Below are 22178 nucleotides of genomic sequence, written 5' to 3'. Positions count from 1 at the left end.
ACACAGAGTACTTACAAGTCTTTAAAGACTGGACCGGTAACCTCAGCAAGGTGATTCCATGTTCCCATAAGGCATTCAGATTACCTGCATACTAGCTGAAGTGGGTTGAGGTCCTCCTAAAGGCAAGAAAGAGGGAGCTTTCTTTAGGGAAAGGCAGGTCTGGTTTCCCTTGCTTGCTCTTCTTCTGGCTTCAATGACTGTTGTATTCTTAGCTGCCTAGTGGTCCAGCTTCAATAATCCTATGGTCCTACCCTAATGAGAAAGACTGACACCTTTCTTGTTATTATTTAAAATATATGGATGTCGCTTTCATCTTTGGTTGTTTGAAAGGGAGTGATGTAGTGTCTGTGCCTAATGCTGAATTCAGTGTTAGTAGTTCCTAGGTGTGAACTGCATATGCATAATGGATTGGAGACTCCTTGGGAAGATGAAACTGAGGTGGCTTTCCATCTTGTGTTTGGATTATGTTGTAAATTTAGTGTCAAGGAAATTTTCAGGCTAAGTGGAAATGTACCTAGTGTATTTAAGGGCTGTTGGAATATGGCTTTCAGAGTCACTTTTTGAGATGAAGACAACTAAATTTTGCCAAATCCTTTTCAGTCCTTAAGTAGGCTCTTTGGATTTTATCTCTAGGTGTTTGAAAGAAGATGGTACTAAAAATAACATAGTAATGAGGAAAAGTAATTCAAGAGGGCTGGCTCTTAAGATACATCCATCTTTTGAAATAGAAACTTCTTGAGTATGGTCTTAGTTCATGCTACTTTACTACTTCTAATTATCTCTTAAATACTGTCTGTTTTCCTTATTTCATTGTTTGTTGATTGCCTTTCTTAGGTGAAGGGCAAAATACTTCCAAGCTTTGCAAAACAAACAACATGAGACCAGAAGGATCAGTGGAAGCATCATTGCCTATCCTCTTAATTGAACACTGTGACTTTTTAGTGTGTTTCCATAATGAAGAAAACATGTAAGTCCTTTAAAATACTACCAAGTGTTTGGCTGGAATATATTCCTGGGAGTTGCTGTTGATTCTTGGGTTATTCTCACTGCAACTTACTATTTTTTTAAAAATGCTGTAGGAAAATCAGAGAATGTATTTAGTGATCTGCAAGTTTTGGTGGCCTACTTTTAGGCAGATAATATACAAACCAATACAAAGTTAAAACTGATTTCTACTCTGAAAAATATTTTTATAAAAATGGGATTGGGAATATCCATTTTAGCATCTATTGATACCAGTTGATCAGGAAAGATCAGTTAAATAAAACTGAAGAAGGCAATTACAATTAAAAAGCCAAATTTATTTTTAGTTTGCTTTCTTAAGGAAATAAATCTGATGCAGTCACTATGTGCCTGTGTCAGTTTGCCTTCCAAATTTAATTAACTTTTGTACTACATAACCTGTTCTAGACCAAATTCTCTCAGAGACACAGACATTTAAAAACATGATGTTTTTACTCCTTCCCATGGAATTAGGGAGGCCAGGTAGAGGAGAGGTACCTAAATTAATCCTTATATTGCATTTCTTTCCTGAAGAGAAATTCAACCATATTATCAGGCACTTGGGGAATCTGTTCAGGATACTGTCACAAGCACTGTCTTATAGAACAGCTTGTTTTTGTTGTTATTTATAATTGTAATTTGGATAAATTTCTCAGCCACATCATGTTTTAGGAAACACTTGTTACGCCCTTTGCCCTATTGTGGGTTGTACAGGTATTAATCATCTGTAACTGATTAATCATCTATTTAAATATATAAAAATTTTTTTGATAAACAGAGAAGAAAAATATCCAGGAGTCCTGAATCATTTTGTTTGTCTTTATGTCAAATTGAAGTAATTATTAACAAACAGTTATTTTTATGATGCCTACATTTTCAGAAGGACTACCATTAAGAGGAAGTAAGTGGTGGTTTTTAAGAAGTACATTGCAGAGATACTTTAATGGAATGTCAGAACTCTAAGGCCAGAAGACGAATTAGTCTTATTGCTTATATAATATCACTCTCAAATTATCAAAACTTTGTCTTCATTAAAAATATAGGTTTGATTTGAATTACAGCACATTTTTAGAGATGGCTAGTTTTCCAGTGATGAAGAATCCACCATGTCCCCAGTTAAACTGTTCCAGCAACTGACTCATTTAATTTTACTTCTGATCTGAATTACCCTCTTTTCATGTATAGTTATTGGCTTTTAATACGTTTTTTTTTTATTCTGATAGTCTAGAGTCAGCTGCTATCAAGTTCCCTCCTTGTGTAGCAAATTATAACTCAGTATCTCTATGCTTCTGGATAAAATAGTTTGCACCTTGTATAACGCATGTTTTCTGTAACATCTTTAACATTTGCTTTTGAACTTTTTCTGAAATTCAATCTAATTTCTTTTTCAATGCCCCTTTCTGGACATGGTTGCCTGAAATGGATCCATGGTAATAGGTTAATTGAAATAATTTTCTGAATTGAGATAACATCACTTTCCAATACCCACCTGATACTGCCTGGAATTGTACATCTAAGGACTATTTACCCTTTCAGCTATCGCATCACATCTGGAGGTTTTATTCTGCTTATAAACAACCATGACCATTAAAATTATTCCAATTCCATTATCTTTTGGTTTTACAGTTTTGTATTTATAAGTATTTTTCTGTTTAATTTTTAAATTACCATATGCTGGTTTTAACAGGTTGTTCAGATTTGTCTGAACAAGTGATCAGCCCCTGATTTACCACTTTGCCTGCAATGAAATGCAACAATGAAATATTTTTGCAACACTGATGTGTAAATAATTATGGGTCTCATACTTCCTTAAGCTTTTTGAGGTTGAGTAGTTTCTTCACAGTGGATGGCATTTTATTGCTTTAAAGTGGGCGTGAGATCAACTCTCTGTATCTGTCACTTGATATCATTGTTCATAACAACTTGATAGTGCCACTTCTTTATAAATGATTCAAAGAATTCACAAATTAAATCAGTCTGTTACTGCTGTACATGAAAGTAGTGCAAACCACAAATAAAACTATACAGAAACATAAAAGTATCACAAACCAGAATTGAAACTGTCTTTCCCAGTCTGCTTTTTAAAGTATTTGACTCTTTCTGTGTGTTTTTTTGTTAATAAAAGAGAGTATTAAACCACAGTGGTTGCTCTTTTCATGCCAAGTTTCAGCTTTATATTTTTCCATACCCTTACTTCAACTCTTGTGGTCTGACTTTACAAATCAAACTGGTAAATCTACTCACTTTTATTTGGAAAACTTATTAAATTGCTGATGTCAATTTTTATTTACTGAGGCATCAAAACATTTTTAGTTTTTGGGAATGACAACTGCTATTTCGTTATAATCATCGTATGCTTGATAACATTTTTCTTCTCTGAGGGTGTTGACTGAAATTAAACCAGTTGATCTACTCTGTGGTGTTTGTGAAGGCTGGATTTCATTACCTAACTGCAGTACTACTGCCACTAAGCGCAGACTGAGACAGACATTTCAGGCTTGCCTGTGTTTTTTTTGGTTTTTCCCTTTTAGTTTTTGCTGACTTTTGTCTTGTACTTTAACTACTTACAAACACACCTTAAAGTTTCACTGCTTTTTGTGTGTTCATATTACAGGTGGTAAAAGAAAGAATGTATGTGGATTTGCTTCTCTCTTTGAATTTACTCTTTGTGAATACAGTGCTTTTACGGCATCTTCCAACTGTTACAAACCACAGTAATTTTTGAAGAAAAGTATTTCCTAGGCTGTTTTAGAGTTGCTGTGAGCACTTGCATAAAATCAAGGATTGTCTTCTGTTTTCAAAATGTCACCAATTTTAATTGAAATTTTTTACTTTGAACTACAGACTTTAAAAAATGCTGTAAATTTAAAATATTTTTTGGCATGTTTTATTGTTGTACTGGGATTGTATAACAAGTATTAAAAAAATAGTTCTGTCTTGCATGGTAGTAAGAAAAGCTTCTTTATCACGCTCAGATAATTTTTTTTCCTTTTCTTTAATAGATCCTCTGCCATGAATACTAGCTATTTTTGGATAGGAAGTTCTACTGGTTTGTTAATAATTAATTTGGCAAACTTTGAATTAGAAGCTTTTTTATCTTACAAAGGTATGATTATAAAATATCTGACTACACCTTTGTTATCTGATATAAATAGTATAAGAGTTAGTTTGTGAAATAGCAGACTATAGTATCAAGTAAGTGTTTTTTAAAAATGTTTTTTTCCAATTCTATTTTGTATGTTTTTCTGGCATTGCTGACTTGTCTAAAAAGATGTGTTGGCACTAAATTTCTGTAGTGGCTAGAATGAGTTTTTATCTGATTTTGCAGTTTGAGTGTTAAATATAAGGAGTGTTATTTTACTCCTACTTTACAATGTGGGGGTAAGTTAGAAGGATATACACCATGGATTATGGTGGTGCAAAATTAGTATGAGTAAATTTTTTTTCTGCCTTAGTGATTTTTGTTTTGAAATGCAAATACAATTTTAGAGCGCTATGTTCTTTTTGGTAAAGATTACAGTGACCTCAGCATTCGGTTTGCCCGATCGTGTGCGTTAACAAGGAAGGCAGTTAATGGAAAGGTAGGTATACAGTAAACATTGATTTAATGAATGTTTACCTTTCCAGTTATTTTCAATAAATTATACTTTTTATTTACAGATTAATGTAAGCATTTGTTTTGCTTGGTGTGAACTATGTAGTAGTTTCTCTGGAAAGGGTTGATTCTTCTTTATGGAATCTACTAGTTTAAATAGCTGTGTAGTTTTAAAGATCTCACAGTTGTATACTGCCCAAAGCGATTAATAAGCAAAAGGTGAATTATTTTTTATAGTGTTCGCTGTGTACCTTGAATGTCAAGAATGATCATTAGGGGAGCAAAGGCAATCTTTTAGGGGAAAAAATATATAAGCATTGTTACACCTTGTTGCTCAAACAAATGTTAGGATGAACTGCTTCTGAATCCTTCCAAAAAATCTGTGAAAACTATTTGAGTCGTGAGAAAATGTCTATGGAAAGTGACTAGCAGTGCTTTTAAGGAAATGAAAGGCATTCTTGTTTGTATATTCCATTTTTGATGTTACAGTTTTCCTACAGATCTGAGCTGAATCTAGTCCTTTCTATATATTTAATATAGCAGTGTTTTGTTTTAAAAAAGAATTTGTTTGAAATCCAGTTCTTAACATGTTCTCAGCATGTTTCTGAAACCAATCTTTCTTCTTTGTGTGCTTTTTTCTCACAACTCTTACTGCAGAAATATCTCTATTGTGGAAGGTGTTGGAATTTCTGTGACTGTTAGGTATGCAAATCTGTTAAGACACATGTTGAAGAAACATAAGCATATTTTTGAAGGATAGCATTAACCACTTTTTGCTGTTTAATGGTCTGCAAGACTTAACCCATGGATATTTTTGACTAATTTTCATAAACAACACAAAGTTATTTAATTTTCCATTACAAATACTTCAGCATTGGAGCTTTATGAAGTAAATGGACTGGTTTTTTTATGGTATAATTGCTGCAGGTTTTATGCTTGATCACCTCAATGTTTGAAGATACAATTTCTGTATTGGAAGTTAACCTTGCTGCACTGGTGAGAACTCAGCAGAGTGATTTTCCCCCATGTGGAAATGAGAACAATCTATCGGTTATTGCCAGGTACAGAATAACTTTGAATGTTTTTTTTCTCTGAGTTGGATTATGCATTTGTTTTCCTGACACTGAAGTGCATCAGATGTTTTTTTACAGTGCTATTTGTTGACATGTGTTGTGGTTTAGCCCCAGTTGGCAACTGAGCACCACACAGCTGCACACTCAGTCCCCCATGGTTGGATGGGGGAGAGAATCAGAAGAGTAAAAGTGAGAAAACTTGTGGGTTGGGATAAAGACAGTTTAATAGGCAAAGCAACAGCCATGCATGCAAGCAAAGGAAAATAAGGAATTAATTCACCTTTTTCCATTGACAGGCAGGTGTTCAGCCATCTCCAGGAAAGCAGGGCTTCGTCACGCTTAACGGTTACTTGGCAAGACAAAACACCATCACTCCAAATATTCCCCCCTTCCTTCTTCCTCCTACATATTGCTGAGCATGGTGCCATATGATATGGGATATCCCTTTGGTCAGTTGGGGTCAGCTGTCCCAGCTGTGTCCCCTCCCAACTTATTGTGCACCTCCAGCCTTCTTGCTGGTGGGGTGGTGTGAGAAGCAGAAAAGGCCTTGACTCTGTGTAGCACTGATCAACAGTAACAAAAACATCCCTGTATTATCAACACTGTTTTCAGCACAAATCCAAAACATAGCCCAGTACCTATGTAGAATATTGACTCTGTCCCAGCCAAAACCAGGACAACATGCAACATGGTTTTTATTGTTCTTGTTTTCTTGTCATGTTTTAGTTGTACTGAGTAGGAGAAATCACAGAATGGTTGAGGTTGTGAGTTGGCTCTGCAGATCATTTTGTCTAACTGCCCTGCTCAAGCAGGTCTACTGAAAGCCAGTTGCCCAGCACCATGTCCAGAAAGCTTTTGAATATCTCCAAGGAAGGAGACACCACAACCTCTTGGGCAGCCTGTACCAGCGCTCAGTCACCCTCACAATAAAAAAGTGTTTCCTGGTGTTCAGGTGGAACAACCTGTATTTCAATTTTTGCCCATTGCCTCTTTTCCTGTCACTGGGAACCAGGCACAGAACCTGGTTTTGTCTTCCTTGCAGCCATATACAGGTGCATAGGGTTGTTCCTCCCCAGGTGCAGGACTTTGCACTTTCTCTTGTTGAACTTCATGAGGTTGCTGTCAGCCCATTTCTCCAGCCTGTGGATGTCTGGATGGCAGCACAACCTTCTGGTGTATCAGATGCTCTTCTCAGCAAATATGGGGAAGGTATGCTCTGCTCCTTCATCCTGGTTATTAATGCAAATGTTGAATGGAATTGGACCCAGTATTGACACCTGGGGTACTCCACTAGTTGCTGGCCTCCAGCTAGACTTTGTGCCATTGGTCATCACTGTCTGGGTCTGGCTGTTAGCTGGTTTTTACCTCACTGTGTGCTCATCCAGTCCATAGTTCATCAGCTTCTCTATGAGGATCTTATGGGACACAGTGTGGAAAGCCTTACTGAAGTCAAAGTAGACCATATCTATTGCTCTGCCCTCATTCACCAAGCCAGTAATTTTGTCATAGAAGTTTTTCCAAGTGGACCAAGTGTGGAAGCCTGGCTGTCAGAACGAGGACATGATTGTATCGACTTGAACAACCCTGGCTTTGTTACTGAAACCGATGACTGAGCAAGAACCTTGAGCAAGTGAACTGTCTTTGATACATGAACAATAAGGAGCTTCATACTGTGATAAACAACTTAGAAGAAACTAGAAACTGCAAGATCTGGGAATGGGTGGTCTATGGGACAACATGTAAAATGACAAATACCAATCAACAATTAGCCTTAAGTGCGTGATCAGCTGCTTGTGGCAAATGGGGAACGATGTTCGGCACGTGGACAGTATGTTAAACTATAAAAGCTGTGCATTTTGCTAAAATAAAGGAGAATGACCATACCCACATTGGGACTCATCATTACTCCGGGTTCGCCTCCCACTCCGACAGCAACCAAGCATGACTTCCCCTTGGTGAATCCATGCTGACTACGATTTTTGTGTCCTTCATGTGCCTGTAAATGATTTCCAGGAAAACACTGACATCTTGAAGACAGTAAAAAAACATAAAATACACACTGAAGTGCAGATTTCAATGGTTATAATAAAATCATCAGTTAATATTCACAGAAATGAGATTTAACACGTAAATGCAATGGTCTGTGAATCTAGTCAGGGCCAAGACTTATCTGTGCTGCTGGGTATCTGAGCTGATAATTAATCCACTGTGTCTGATTTGTATTTATGAAAATCTTGCTGGTATCGCACATATATATATACACATGCAGACAAATAGCTAAAAAGAAGTTTTGACACCTTTTCCTAGTCTGATGTTTGTCTATTGCATTGATCGGGGTTTTTTTGTGCTTGGTTTTATAACTTAGGTGTTCTTTATTGACGAATTCTCCATTGTGTAAAAGTTTAAAGAAAAACATGAAAGAACCTTCTAGTAAAACACTTGGTAAGTATAAACCAACCCTGAAATTAATCAATGAAGTTATATTTTTAATAACAGTAACTGACTTGCAACTGGCTGATACCTTATATAAGCAATACATTGATTTCTGTTTTAAATGCATATTGCATGATATTTTTATTTTAGTAGGAAGAATTGTATATTTCCAGTAGTATTTCATATCCTACATATGTTTTTTTAGTGAAATGATAGCAATATGGTATTTTTCTTCTTATAGAAACAATCCTCTGAGAACTTTCTGTGGATTTTGAAAGAGTTAGAGAGCGTAGAATGTTCACATTTTCATAAATAATTCTTTTCCCATAGCATGCAATAAATTTTTATTAATTTGTCATTTCTTTCTTAACTTGGTTACCTGTTAATTTTATTGTCCTGAATAGTCTTTTGTCAATACCTGCAAGTTTAGGAAGTTAATTTTTGCCTCAGTGTCCTACTGTTTTTAAAAAAAATCCCAAAAGTCTGGCTTCCAGTTGTTGTTGAAGCACTTGTAGGTTCTTTGTTTAGCAACAGTAAAGCAAAGTCCAAAAAATACCTACAAAATAACTTTTTCATCATCTCCTTTTTCTTTAGGAAAGATATAAAAATACCAATAGCTGTAGACATGTGGATATAATCTATTTTTACTATATTAATTGTCCTTGTTGGACCTGTTAGACTGTCAAAGTTTATATCTTCAGTGTTGTATGATATTCTGAGAATGTATCTACAGTGCTTCAGCTAGAATTCCAGGCTGCTTCGGACACCCAGAACTGATACCTGTACTTCCCTTGCTTACACCTCACACTCGGGTTAGATTAGGTGCTGTAAGGAAATCCTATAGTCTATTATGGCAAGTGGTACTCATTGCTACATAAAGAGAAAGGAGAGCTGGTGGGAGTTGAAGGAGCTTCTATCCTCAGCATAGGTAAATGTGCCCATGAGATCATTCCCAATGCACCTGAAATTATTCCCTGGGAATGTCAACAAGATTTCCCCCTTTACACTATTTATTTAATTAGGTTGTTTCTGCTGATATGAAATGCTCATGTTTGGTTATGGGCTGGAGGCTGCCCTTCAGGCTTCTTAATACAGCAATGTGAATGCAGATGTTATTAATGACTTGCCATGTAAAAACCTACACATTTATGTGTACCCACCAGCCAGTTTGTTAATGATCTTTAGATACATTCCATATTCCAAATATAAGGTGTGAAAATATTATACCTAGTATATATAAAGTCTAAGTACAAAATACGCAACTACAAAACACATTTGTGGATGAATGATAAAGAAAGTTCCTCAGAAAAATATTATTGTTAATTAAAAGTTGAAAGAAGTTCCTACTCATTGATATTATTGGAAGAGGTTTGTTACTCAGTGTAACAGTTCATATTTCTTTCCTTTTCTCAGTAATCATTGTTTTAGAGTGATTGGTCATAAATGTGTTTTGTAACATAAGGAGACATCAAATATTTCTACTGTGCTAGCTAAGCTAAGTATTTACCTTAACTGTAGATACAATATAATGTTAAAAAACTTTTAATGAAAATTAAATTATTTTGATATAGGAGTGAAAAACATGGTGAAAGATCAGCCATTGGTTTTCCATAATAAAATTAAGTCGTCAGGTTATACAGCAGCACCACAGTGAGTAGATAATAGATTATTACTATTTTGTCTGCTTTATTGGTGTGTGTGATATTTTGTCACATAATACAGCCATGTAGTCTCATGACTGAAATTAATCACCCATGAAAAACAGATATGATATTATCAAATAAAAAAATTTTAAAAATATGTTGTAAAACAGCGTTTTCACAGCTTCTGGTCAGTGCTCAACTTCCTTTCAAAATCTATATTAGGCATCCTGTCTCTTTCATATGATTAAACTCTTCTTTCTTCAGCTTGTAGAAAGAAATGTCTGGGAACTTTATATGAATGGATTTTGACCTTCAGAATGTATTATCCAACAAATAAGTCACAGAGAGCAAAGCTTAGGTGCAAACTCAAGTATTAGATCATTAGGAAGTTATCTTGTCATCAATGTGTATGTTATCTTACCTACTGATGTTACTAGTAGATATAAGTAATAGGAAGGAAGTAGGAGTATTTTTTGTTTGAAATAAACTATTTCTCTCATGCAACATTTAATGTTTCATATAGGATAGTCTGTGTTCTTTCTTGTAGAATGACCATGTTTTCTCCAAATAATAACCTGAGGAAAAATGAGGTATCAAAGTGGAAGATCAGTTGTAAACGGTAGGTAATCTAGCAACTCCATTAGAGGAGGAACAAATTAAAATGAGGATAAATACAGTTCTGTTAGACATATGGCTTGTAGCTGTTTCTGTCATTGGAACTTTTTGGTTAGAAGTATCACTGGAACTAAAAGGCTTTGTAAATTTGCTATAAAATGACTGCAGCAAGTGATTCAGACTATCAATTAAATTTGTGTAAGTCTTACATAGAAAATATACACATCTCCCTTAGATTATTTTTTTTTTTGTTGCTAGAAGAAAGAACAGGTGCTAAATATGGTTGGATGCATACTTGCAACATGTTCTTAAGCTGCAGTTCTAGTCAGAAAAACAACTGAATGTGGCACAGTGAGACTCATTCACACTGAAAATCATGTTATCTTAAACTAATGCAAGTTTACTCTAATGGATTTAAACAGAGCATATAAAATGGTACAATTTGACCAGTGGATTCATCATCACTGTGGACACAAAGAATGAATGGTGTTGTTTTTTTTTTTAGAGCTGGCACTTTCATGTTAATTGGTGTGGTATGTTAAATGGGGATATTATACACATTTTTTCTTTACTATTATATAGAGTCTTTGTTCTATGTAGTACAAACACAAAAGTAAAGAATGATTAATGCCATAATTTTTCATCTTTTTAAAAAACTGTTTATTAAACACTTAATAGCTCAAGACTAAGTTTTTGTAATCCTTGCACACATAGGCAAGAACTTAGATGAGCACTTCAGATAACTTCAAGATTGGTTTGCACTATTTTATGACAGGTTGAGCTACTTAGCACTTTAAGTTTTGTGGGGGTTTTTTTTAGTATCTTGTTAAATAGATGATCAATGTAATTCTTTTACATATGGAGATATTTTTAATTTTGTTTAAGGACACAACAAGGTAGAGTTTGCATTCTTTAGGTATTGAACTTAAGAAGTTTGATTTTTATGTACAAGTCCGTGTTAATTCTTGATCTCATGAATTCTTAACAGTTGGTGATAGGAGTAATTTAAGTATGACACTTTAAAACTCATTCTGCTTATTATCTTGCATTTAACATAAGTTTTCCAGTAAGCATTTATATAACGATATTTAGAATAGCTGCCAAAGCACATTTATTTCATAGCTGAAATGAAAATGTAGTGGGTTTGGGTATCTTAATATTTTTCCTCTCTTTTTTTTTTTCCTTCTTTGAAGTAAAAATAAAGAATATCCATTGGAAAGTTCTCCTCCAGTCAAATACGAGAAAGAGATATCTGTTACTTGTAAACCAACCCCAATACGTTGCATTCAGTATTCTGGTATGTACAGGCTTTTAAAAATGTACAGTTGTGCCAGTTTGCAGAAAGAAAAACAAAACTTGTGTGACATGGTTTATTAAGGCCATGGATTTACTAGGTAAATTCCCAGAAAACTTTCTGGCAATATCATGTAGCGTTAGATCAAAATTTTTAACTTGCAAAACCATGCAAGCTGCTAACAGATATGCAAAAGGATTCTAATTCTTCTCTGATTTTACATCTTGTTTCCTTTTGTACTTATTCTATGACTTTCCCACCATAACTTGAAAATTAGCAGTCTAACAAGTTCTTTCACTAAAGAAATTTATTTTCTGAGACATTTAGTGTCATTAGGGTGTATTAAAAGCTGAAGTTCTGTTTCAAAAGAATCGGAATACTCCTATTTCTTATATAAAGATTATTCAGTTTTATACATTAAAATATAAAAAAAAGAATTCTTGCATATAATCCAAAGAAGGATGTTTTTCTTAACTCCTTTGGAGAAGTGAGCCTTGTAATAGGTTTAGTCATTTCCAATCTATATAATTATTATTATACATAAACCACTTCTTAGATTGGCAATCAAATGTATTAACAAATAGATAATTATGTTAATGTACACTTTACAAACCATATATTTTTAGAGTATTTAAAAATGTATATATTTATAAATATTTTAGGGACAAGAACAACTTTCATCTTCAATAAATAAAAGCAATTAGATGCAATCAGTAACTTTTCTAAAACATAGTGTTCCCTAGAGAATGGGAAGAAATTATTTTTATGGCTTCTGAAAGAAATTGGTTGTAGAGAGCTTATTTTTAGGAAAGTTATGTGAGCTTAAAGGTAAAGGTTCCTTTTTAGCAAAGAAAAGCATCACCATCGTTTCAATATTACATTTTAAGCATAAATCCTCTTTTACTTGCTCTGGGGAAGTACCATCTTCCTCTGTTTTTCTCTTTGTCTCTCACACAGGCTTAATCAACCACAGTTTAGCAAAAAAAGGTTTAGCAAAAGTTGCAGAGATATTTTTTTTTTTTCTTGGAGTAAAAAAATCATATTATAAGCTTGTAAAATGGTCTTCTGTTATTGTTGTAGTCTGTGTTGACCAGATGGTTCCTAGCTTTACAATATATTTTCTGTTGCAAATTTGCAACTTGGAATTGTGCTTGGAACAATTTTTCAAATGGTCTTTGGAAAGTATGAATCACAATAATTACTGTGTCCATCTTTACTTAATTTTCTTTCTATTATGGTTAGAAAACTCAAGTAAAACTTAAGAGGTTGTAAAGTTGTATTAATGAGTTAATACAAACCTTCCTAGATTTATTAAACATGCTTTTGTAGTATCGGAGGTGTTAAGAGTTATGACTTTTTGCTCTGTTAGAAAACAGTTTTCTTCAGGATATGAGGTGATGTTCCATTACACAAACCTCCAAAATTCTACACAAAATTAATTTATCTCATTCTGTATGCACAAGAATGTTTATGTATTACTAATTATGTATGTGTGACTTAGCTTATGTCCCTTATCTGATATACTTACCAATCAGCTCTCATGCTGAAAATACATACTGTCAGAACTTCAGGAAAATGGGGGGAAATCTGGAGAACAGCATCACCCTTTAGCTCAAAGACTTTTAATAACTTTGAGTTTGTGGGGCATACATTTTTATTTTTAATATTTTGTCCATGACTACTTATTTTTGTGATGAAAATATTTAATAATATTATTTTAGTATGTGCAATTACTAATATTTGGAGAAAAAGTCAGATGAAATATTGCTTGTCAGATAAAATTAAAAATATTTTTATAAAGTAGCTCTTTTTCAGTTTAGTTATACTGGTGCACTGAATAACTAATAACAGAAAAAAGATTCTGGAATGCCTTTTCTTAACAAATACATCCACCTCATTGTGTGTCCCATTTAAAATTCACTTTTAGTAGATGACTCTCAGATTAGAAATATGGATCTCTTATCTGTTTATATTGCCATGATTAATTTGGAAAAAAATGTGTTGTGAAATAGTGTATTCTGAACCTGCAACGTGGATGGTACTTGGACAGCAGATAACAGTGGGTAATGCTGGTGAAGTCAAGCATGACTTGTATTCCCTCTCTGTAAAGGTGTTCAGCAGATTTATGAAAGGGGTTGTTCAAGTGGTACCTCTTTTAAAAATATTTTTCACTGTGAACCTAGTAGCAGTGATTTGAATTCTGAGCTTAATTTCTTTACTTTCTCTCACTTCTCTTTCCTTTCTCTCATGTCGTCTTGTGCTCTGCACTCCCTTATTTTTTTCCCATTGGTTCATTTAATGACTCTTTATTATTTTAATTTTTTCAGGAAAAGTTTTTGAGTGAACAGTTAAATTTCACAAATCACTACCACTAGGTAGATATTAAGGGAGTCTATACTGCCATTGTGTGCCCTCACTGATTACCAGTATAAATGAACAATCTGACTGCACTTGGATAGTTTTTAGGATTACCTTATCAAGGAAATTTATCATCTATAAGAAATGATCCAGAAAGACTAATACGTGCCTTTTATTCTAGTATATAAGAAAAGGTCTTGTAACTTTAAGAAGGTACAAAAAGATGAGTGTAAGAAATTCTAAACATTTTTGCACTTAAATTTTGTAGCACTTTTTCATGAAAAGTGAATTTCTGCTTTGTGATGAATAACTGTTTTGAGAATATGTCAGGATGAGAAATTAATTGCACACAAACTCCTATCAAATTCTCTAATATGAGTTTGTGATGTTCATACAAAATATGTGTTAAACATATGAAATGAATATCTGGTGTGTGTTTTGTTGTAGTGTCCTATATGATTTTTATGATTAAAAGAAACAGCATATTAGGTCGTTGCTTTCAAATATAAATCATGAGACACTCTTCTTTATAGGGGATGGAGAGATGCTGGCTTGCGGTCTGGCTGACAAGACGGTACTGATATTCAATTCCAATCTCACTGGTACATATAATGTTTTTTCAGGTAAATTTATGAATTATATTATTAAGAAATATATAATTGAGTTTAACCCAAAATGGCATAGTAATTAAAAGTTTCCACTTACATCACCTTGAGAAGAATGGGGGAGAGGGGATACTGCTGATTCAAGATGTTATTTCTCTGATTGGTTTATTTTGTTCTAGGATTAAACTGCCTTCCAGGTTTTCAAAAAAAATTGACTGCAATGACTTGGCAAAAAATGTGGTTGGTTTGCAGCTCCAGACATCTAAAGAACAACACTCTGAAGAAAAAAAAAAAAGGGGGGGATTAGTCTCATGGAGAAATCTATATCTGCAAAAGTGTATGTGTGTGCAAACATGCACACAGGTGCATTAATTAACATAAATGAGGCTTAAAAATGAATTCTAAGTTTTTTACAAGGGCTATCTGTTAAAGTTTTAATAACAGCAAATGTTAAGACTTAAAATTCATATAGCAGGACTGACTTACTGTGGAAGTTCATAATGGAAGGTGACTGTCATTTACTAGCAGACCTTAATAAGTGTAAAAGTAGACTATTTTAAGTTATTTTAGAAAACTATTTCTAAGTAAAAACTCTGATAACTGATTTCTGAGAACTGTTTTGGGGTTTTTTTGAGTAATTTTCATTGTATTTTGTGGAAGAAACTGTGGCATTGTGGCCAGTAATGGAAGTAACATTACTGAAACTTTCCTCTGTGTGTGGGGAAATTGATGAAAATATGCCTTATGGGCAGGGTGGTTAGGCTTTTTTTCCACAGTAGAAAGTTCATGAATTTTAAAAAGTGTTTGTCTTCATGTATCGCCAACTAATTTGAGAAAATTCAGAGTGCAAGTCATATAAACTGCAGGCAGGAATACTGTTTTGAGGTTTCATTGACATAATTTTGGTATTTAGGTAGTAATGGAACAAAAGCAGTAATTTGTCTAACGGGACCCCATATATATGAAATATATTTAACATTGTTTTAGAAAATCAGGATTTCTAAAAAATTCAATTAACCAAAAGAGATCAAAATTCTGTATTTCCTTCCATGGAAAATTCCATAAAAATAATGATACAGTACTGCTACAGTATCTGGTACACAGCATATTAACAAAGTTGTGCCCAAAGAATGCAGTGTTTCTTCAGATTATTAACACATTTTTCTTAAGTAATCTGAAGCAGCTAAGATGTACATGACTTTCAAGAACTTTAAAGTCTTTTTTTTTTTTTTTGGTAGCAGGGATACTCTGCAACACTTATGTTCTACTTCATGTTCAAAATTGTTCCCTGAGTCTATAAATTATCATTGTATGGTATGTGTTCTGTAGCTGTTCTTTGCAGTTTGTCTTTTGCATTGAAGATCCAGTTTCTTTTTCTGTAAATCACTAACAAAAAGTTAAACAGGCTGGTTTTACTTGAATGCATATAGAGATTATGTGCTGCAGAAAGTGACATTTCAGTTCTGTGAAATACTTTTTTGCGGATTTTTTTTCACTGGACTTTGTTTTTTTTGCAGGCTTAATTGATTTTTTGACTGCTAATAGCTGGGTTTTATCTTTGTTTCATCTCAGGGGAAGATACTAATTTAATTGGCTTCATTGCATCTATACCTCCATATACTTATTACACACTAAATGATATATAAGGAATGGCTCAATACTGGCAATACCAGAAAACATAGACTTTAATAAGAAAAAATAGTCATCTTAGCAGACATATTAGAAAGCAGAAAAAAATAGGTTAAAATTTACCAGTTTCTAAATTTGAAAGAAAACCTTCATTCATGTTACTCTGTAAATCATGAATGAAACGGTCCTTAGGTTTTAACACATTATTAATGAAAGGCTTTGTCTTTCTATGAAGTAAAATTAAATATTATGATTTTATAAGATATTTCAACATTCAGAGCTCCCTAAAATACTGCAATGCTCTGCAAATGGAGGCTACTTTATTGTGATGAGAAGAGTAGTGACCTGCACCAGACTTCATGCTACTATAGAGAAGCTTTTTCTGGTGCCAGTAGTTAAGGTGTCAAGTACTAGTTCTTTGTCTTGCTTTAAAGCAAGAAAAGAAAAGAAAAAAAAGTATTTTCTTTTCATTAAAAACCACGATTCATTGCTCTTACTCGGAGCTGCAATCAATGGTAATGTAAAACTTTCCTTTTTCAAGAAATAGCAATGCTATCTATTCTGTTAAAAATTTCAATTTCAAGGCAGCTGAATATAGTTGACTATCGAAAATCATATTTTTATAATACACCATCAGAGAGGAGTGGTATAACAACAACAATCTTACTATAAGCCCAATTTATTCAGTTTTATTTCCTGAAGTGCTCAGTTACATTTTTAAGTAATTCTGCATTGTTGGCTCTTCAAGTGTCTGTCCTGTAGTGAAGTGCAGGTAATATTGGCCAGCTTTAAAAGAGTTACAGCCAGCATGGCCTTTTTGAAGTCTCTTTCAAAACCAGCTGCTGTCCTTCTCAATGTGCTTCAGGACTGGGGAATCCTGAGTAACACCTGTTTTGAAGCTTACTGGCCTCTTGCAAGCCAGCTGGCATCTCCTTTGCTGTGCTTTGGGATTGGGGGACCTGGAGTGCAGAGATTCTTAAGCTTTTTGCAGGGCTCTTCTAATTTTCCAAACCTCAGATTTTCCTAAACTTTCTCATGTTCCTTACCACTTTGGAAAACTGTTTGGTATGTTTTGGTAAGCTTTTTCTTCTTTGTTTGTTTGTTTCTTTCTTTCTTTAATTCAGGTAATTCAAGGCTTCCAAATGGTTTTACAAAGCCAAAGCCTCCAAATAAATCTTTGTGTTAAGAATACATTGCGTATAGTACTTACGTATGTACTTATCCAGTACCTGTGCAGTTTTCTGGTGAAAATTCTACAAGTGTTTGATAACTGGGAATTAAAATATCTTTTTTATAAGACTTTTTGTAGATATATGTTATCATAGGAGATCTTAATTGCTGAGATAAATTGAGTAGCCTTCCTGTAATTCAAAGCAATCAATATTTTTCTATAAAACTTCAGTTGACTAAAGAGAAAATGTGCACAAGAGGGCAGCATAAGAACTTTGAATGTTTTAAGCCCAGGTGAAATTCATCAGACTTCATCTGGAAAAATTAGAATAATATAGTCCAAAGTTTTGTTAATTTTGTTTGACATTTTCTTCTTTTTTTATCTTTTAGATAAGCTTCAATATGATTTTAGATCAAATTAATAATTTTTAGCTTCTGGATGATGTTTCTGGCTTTTGAAATTTGTTCTTTGTAAGTTTCTAATCTTGTGTTTAACTGTGTGACACCAAACTGGAAAGTCTGCTTCTTGTGGAAGCTTTTTACTATTAACTGGAGTTTATAATACTTTAAACCATGATTTTTAAACGAGCAGTTATGTTTTTTTTAATCTAATCAGACAGTCCTGCAGAAGCTGTTGTAGTGGCATGTTTGTTGTGTTGTTGCAAAAACAGCTAGCTCAGTAATAAAAGCCTAATGAATAAAGTATTGCAACTATTTGCAAGGTATTAAGTAGTTTCCAGATCATGTTTAATATAAAACTACACTATAATATAATACTCAGATTGTCTTTTCAAGTAATACTGTATCTTTTCTTAAATTGAATTTCAAGGGTGTTTCTTGAAAAATCTCTTCCAATAGCTGTCAAAAATATAGAGTTATAATTATAATTATCTGTCGATGAATCAGATTGGTGATTCTTTTGTAACTGCTTATATTTTGTGTTTTAAAACACTGAACTTTGTCAAAGTCAGGTGTTCTGTTGCTGAGATTTCTACAATAAGTAAATACTTATGAGCTGTGGTGAGTTCCTTTAGTGCTTTATGTGATAAAATCCTTCTGGATCTCAGTAGCCTTGACTTCCTTTTAAAGCATCATCCAGTCAATTACATTGTCTTCTGCTGGACTATATGGCACTTTGCAGCTCTGTAAAAACAGTTTCTAAGCTCTTGAAGTTAAGCATTCAAAATGAAGTGCATATGAAGCCTGATTCAGATCTTGAAGGCCTTCAATGCTAGTAACCATCCTGGGATTCAGAATTTTTCTTTGGGCTGAACCTTTCCACACCAGTACACTTCGTGTAGGTCTATGACAAAAAATAAACCAATATTTACAAGCTCCAGTGTGGTAACTTCAGTTTTGCTGGACTTCCAACCCTCTGTTATTAGGGATGGGTAGAGACAAAGCAATCTAGGATGAAACACTCAGGACAGCTTATTAGTCAGAGCACAATAACACATAATCATCAACACTGTGGGCTAGATGCCAGGCTTTGGGCCTCTCTGTGAGCCAAATACTGGCTAGCAAGCAGATGCAGAGTGCTGTGGTCTTGCATGACGACCATCTTATTTTGCCATCTGGGTATAGTAGCAAGTTATAGGGCTCTGGACCTTAACCATCCCTGTTGTGCTTTGAAATATTTGGTAGCCAGGTTGTCAGTAATGGTTGTTTTCTTCACTCTATTACCAACTGGAGAGTGAAGTCAGATTAAATTATTCCCTCAACATCCCTCTTTGGGTAGTCTTTTTCGGACTGTTGTTTGGACCTCCGTGCATCAGGAGACAGATTTTCTATGCCTTAAAACCTTGATTAGAAGCATTAGGAGTTGATGGTCAAACTTTTTTTCTGTGGAGGTTTTTGCCAGTTTGGAATAATTTTAATCCAATTCAGCACTTCAATCTGAGGCAGTTAACAGTTGTATTTTCTCATCTTTTTCATTAAATATTATCAGCAAGACTCTTTATTAATGACAACAACCTTATAACCACTCCTGTGCTTTAAATTCAGTTTGGTGTGGACATAGAATTTGTTATATATTACTGTGAGGGTAAAGATCTGTGAATGTGTTTTTGTTGTTAACTTGAAGGAAGTTTGTTTGTTTGATTGTTAGTTCCAAACAAATATTCTATAATTCTAGTTGAGTCAAATCTGAATTGCAGAAACCTGAAGAAAACTTAGGTATTAGTTTTTATTCTTTTAGAACGTGAATATGTGTAAAAGATATTTTTTATGTGTCTTTTATTCATATATGTGCCTTTTATATTTGTTTTAACATTTTCATACAAACTCCTTTATAGCAATGGAGGCAATGTCATACAAATCCATATGAGATTTCAGGTAGAATAACTTGGTATTTCTCTGACCTTATTTAATTTTGTGAATCTGGATTATTAATGAGAGACATTTTTCCATGGTGTTTGGTGGAAGAAAAAAATCAATAACTGGTTTTCTGTTACCAGCTTTAATCCAACCATTTGAAGCCTGTACTTAACATGTTTTAAAATTGTGTATAATAATATTAAAACAATACAATTAACTCTGGAGAAATGTATAAATGCAAGAAACAAGCTTTATGATATTTCCATTATTATTTTTATTAGGTCATGATGGTGCAGTTAACTCTGTTGGCTGGAGTCATGACAAGAAGTTGGTAGTTTCTGCATCAGAAGACAGAACTTTAAGGGTCTGGTCAGTCTGTACTAATGAACCTGCCCTAATTCTGGTAATTAGAAACTCCTGTCAGTTTGGTTCACTGAGGACACTGTTTTGTGCTTCCACCTACTTCCATTTTAACAGCTCTGTAGAATCACAGAATCATTAAGGTTGGAAGGGACTTTCAAGATCATCAAGTCCAACCGTTAACCCAACACCACCATGCCCCCTAAACCATGTCCCGAAGCGCCACAACCACACGTTTTTTGAACACTTCCAGTGATGGTGACTCCACCACCTCCCTGGGCAGCCTGTTCCAATGCTTGACCACTCTCTCGGTGAAGAAATTTTTCCTAATATCCAATCTAAACCTCCCCTGGCGCAACTTGAGGCCATTTCCTCTCATCCTATCACTAGTTAATTGGGAGAAGAGACCAACACCCACGTCGCCACAACCCCCTTTCAGGTAACTACCTCTACAACTGTAGAGAGCGATAAGGTCTCCTCTCAGCCTCCGCTTCTCCAGACTAAACAACCCCAGGTCCCTCAGCCGCTCCTCATAAGACTTGTTCTCCAGACACCTTACCAGCCCTTCTCTGGACGCGCTTGAGCTCCTCAATGTCCTTCTTGTAGTGAGGGGGCAAAACTGAACACAGGATTCAAGGTGTGGCCTTGCCAGTGCTGAGTACAGGGGTACAAATCGCATCCCTATACCTGCTGGCCACACTATTTCTGATTCAGGCCAAGATGCTGTTGGCTTTCTTGGCCACCTGGGCACACTGCTGGCTCATATTCATCTGGCTGTCAACCGGCACTCCCAGATCCTTTTCCGCTGGGCAGCTCTCCAGCCACTCCTCCCCAAGCCTGTAGCGTTGCATGGGGTTGTTGTGACTGAAATGCAGGACCTGGCACTTGGCCTTATTAAACCTCATACAACTGACCTCAGCCCATTGATCCAGCTTGTCCAGATCCCCCTGCAGAGCCTTCCTGCCCTCGAGCACATCAACACTCCCACCCAACTTGGTGATGTCTGTAAACTTACTGAGGAAGCACTCGATACCCTCATCCGGATCATCAATAAAGACATTAAATAAGACCGGACCCAGTACTGAGCCCTGGGGAACACAACTTGTGACTGGCCGCCAACTGGATTTAGCGCCATTCACCACAACTCTCTGGGCTTGGCCATCCAGCCAGTTCTTTACCCAGTGAAGAGTACACCTGTCTAAGCCATGAGCCGCCAGTTTCTCCAGGAGAATGCTGTGAGAGATGCTGTCAAAGGCTTTACTAAAGTCCAGGTAGACAGCGTGCACAGCCTTTCCCTCATCCACTAGGCGGGTCACCTGGTCATAGAAGGAGGTCAGGTTGGTCAAGCAGGACTTGCCTTTCATGAACCCATGCTGGCTGGCCCTGATCCCTTGGTTGTCCTGCAGATGCCCTGTGAGCAGTCTCAAGACGAACTGCTCCATGATCTTCCCCGGTACATGGGGAGGTCAGGCTGACAGGCCTGTAGTTCCCAGGATCCTCCTTCCGGCCTTTCTTGTAGGCGGGCGTCACATTGGCAAGCCTCCAGTCTTCTGGGACCTCCCCTGTTAACCAGGACTGCTGATAAATGATGGAGAGTGGCTTGGCAAGCTCCTTTGCCAGCTCTCTCAGTACTCTTGGGTGGATCCTATCAAGCCCCATAGACTTATGGGTGTCCAGGGGGCTTATCAGGTCTTTAACTGTTTCCTGCTTGATTATGAGGAGTTTATTGTTCTCTCCATCCCCGTCTTCCAGCTCAGGGGGCTGAATACCCAGTGGGTACCTGGTCTGGCTATATAAGACTGAGTCAAAGAAGCCATTAGGTACCTCAGCCTTGTCCTCATCCTTGGTGACAATGTTCCCCATCATATCCAATAAGGGATGGAGTTTCTCCTTACCTCTCTTTTTGTTGTTAATATATTTGTAGAAGCATTTTTTGTTATCCTTTACAACTATGGACAGATTGAGCTCTAGCTGGCCTTTTGCCTTTCTAATTTTGTCTCTGCTTGACCTAATGAGATCCTTGTACTCTTCATGAGTTGCCTTCCCTTCCTTCCAGAGGTGACAAGCTCTCCTCTTTTCCCTGAG

General features: G+C 35.5%; 1 protein-coding gene across 1 annotated transcript in view; it reads left to right on the top strand.

Annotated features, from left to right (window-relative positions):
- Nucleotides 1–22178, top strand: part of WDR27 (WD repeat domain 27) — a gene marked incomplete at both ends in the record, with an annotated part of 143622 nt that overhangs the window by 10053 nt on the left and 111391 nt on the right. The window contains 10 exon segments of the mRNA XM_081998563.1: nucleotides 835–967; nucleotides 4005–4108; nucleotides 4516–4583; nucleotides 5525–5658; nucleotides 8036–8112; nucleotides 9675–9753; nucleotides 10294–10365; nucleotides 11555–11658; nucleotides 14547–14636; nucleotides 20015–20136. Coding sequence (XP_081854689.1) covers nucleotides 835–967; nucleotides 4005–4108; nucleotides 4516–4583; nucleotides 5525–5658; nucleotides 8036–8112; nucleotides 9675–9753; nucleotides 10294–10365; nucleotides 11555–11658; nucleotides 14547–14636; nucleotides 20015–20136 — 983 coding nt within the window.

Source organism: Phaethon aethereus, assembly GCF_964289735.1.
Source record: "Phaethon aethereus genome assembly, chromosome: 3".
Classification (NCBI taxonomy): Eukaryota; Metazoa; Chordata; class Aves; order Phaethontiformes; family Phaethontidae; genus Phaethon; species Phaethon aethereus.
This window is presented reverse-complemented; position numbering and strand designations above follow the sequence as displayed.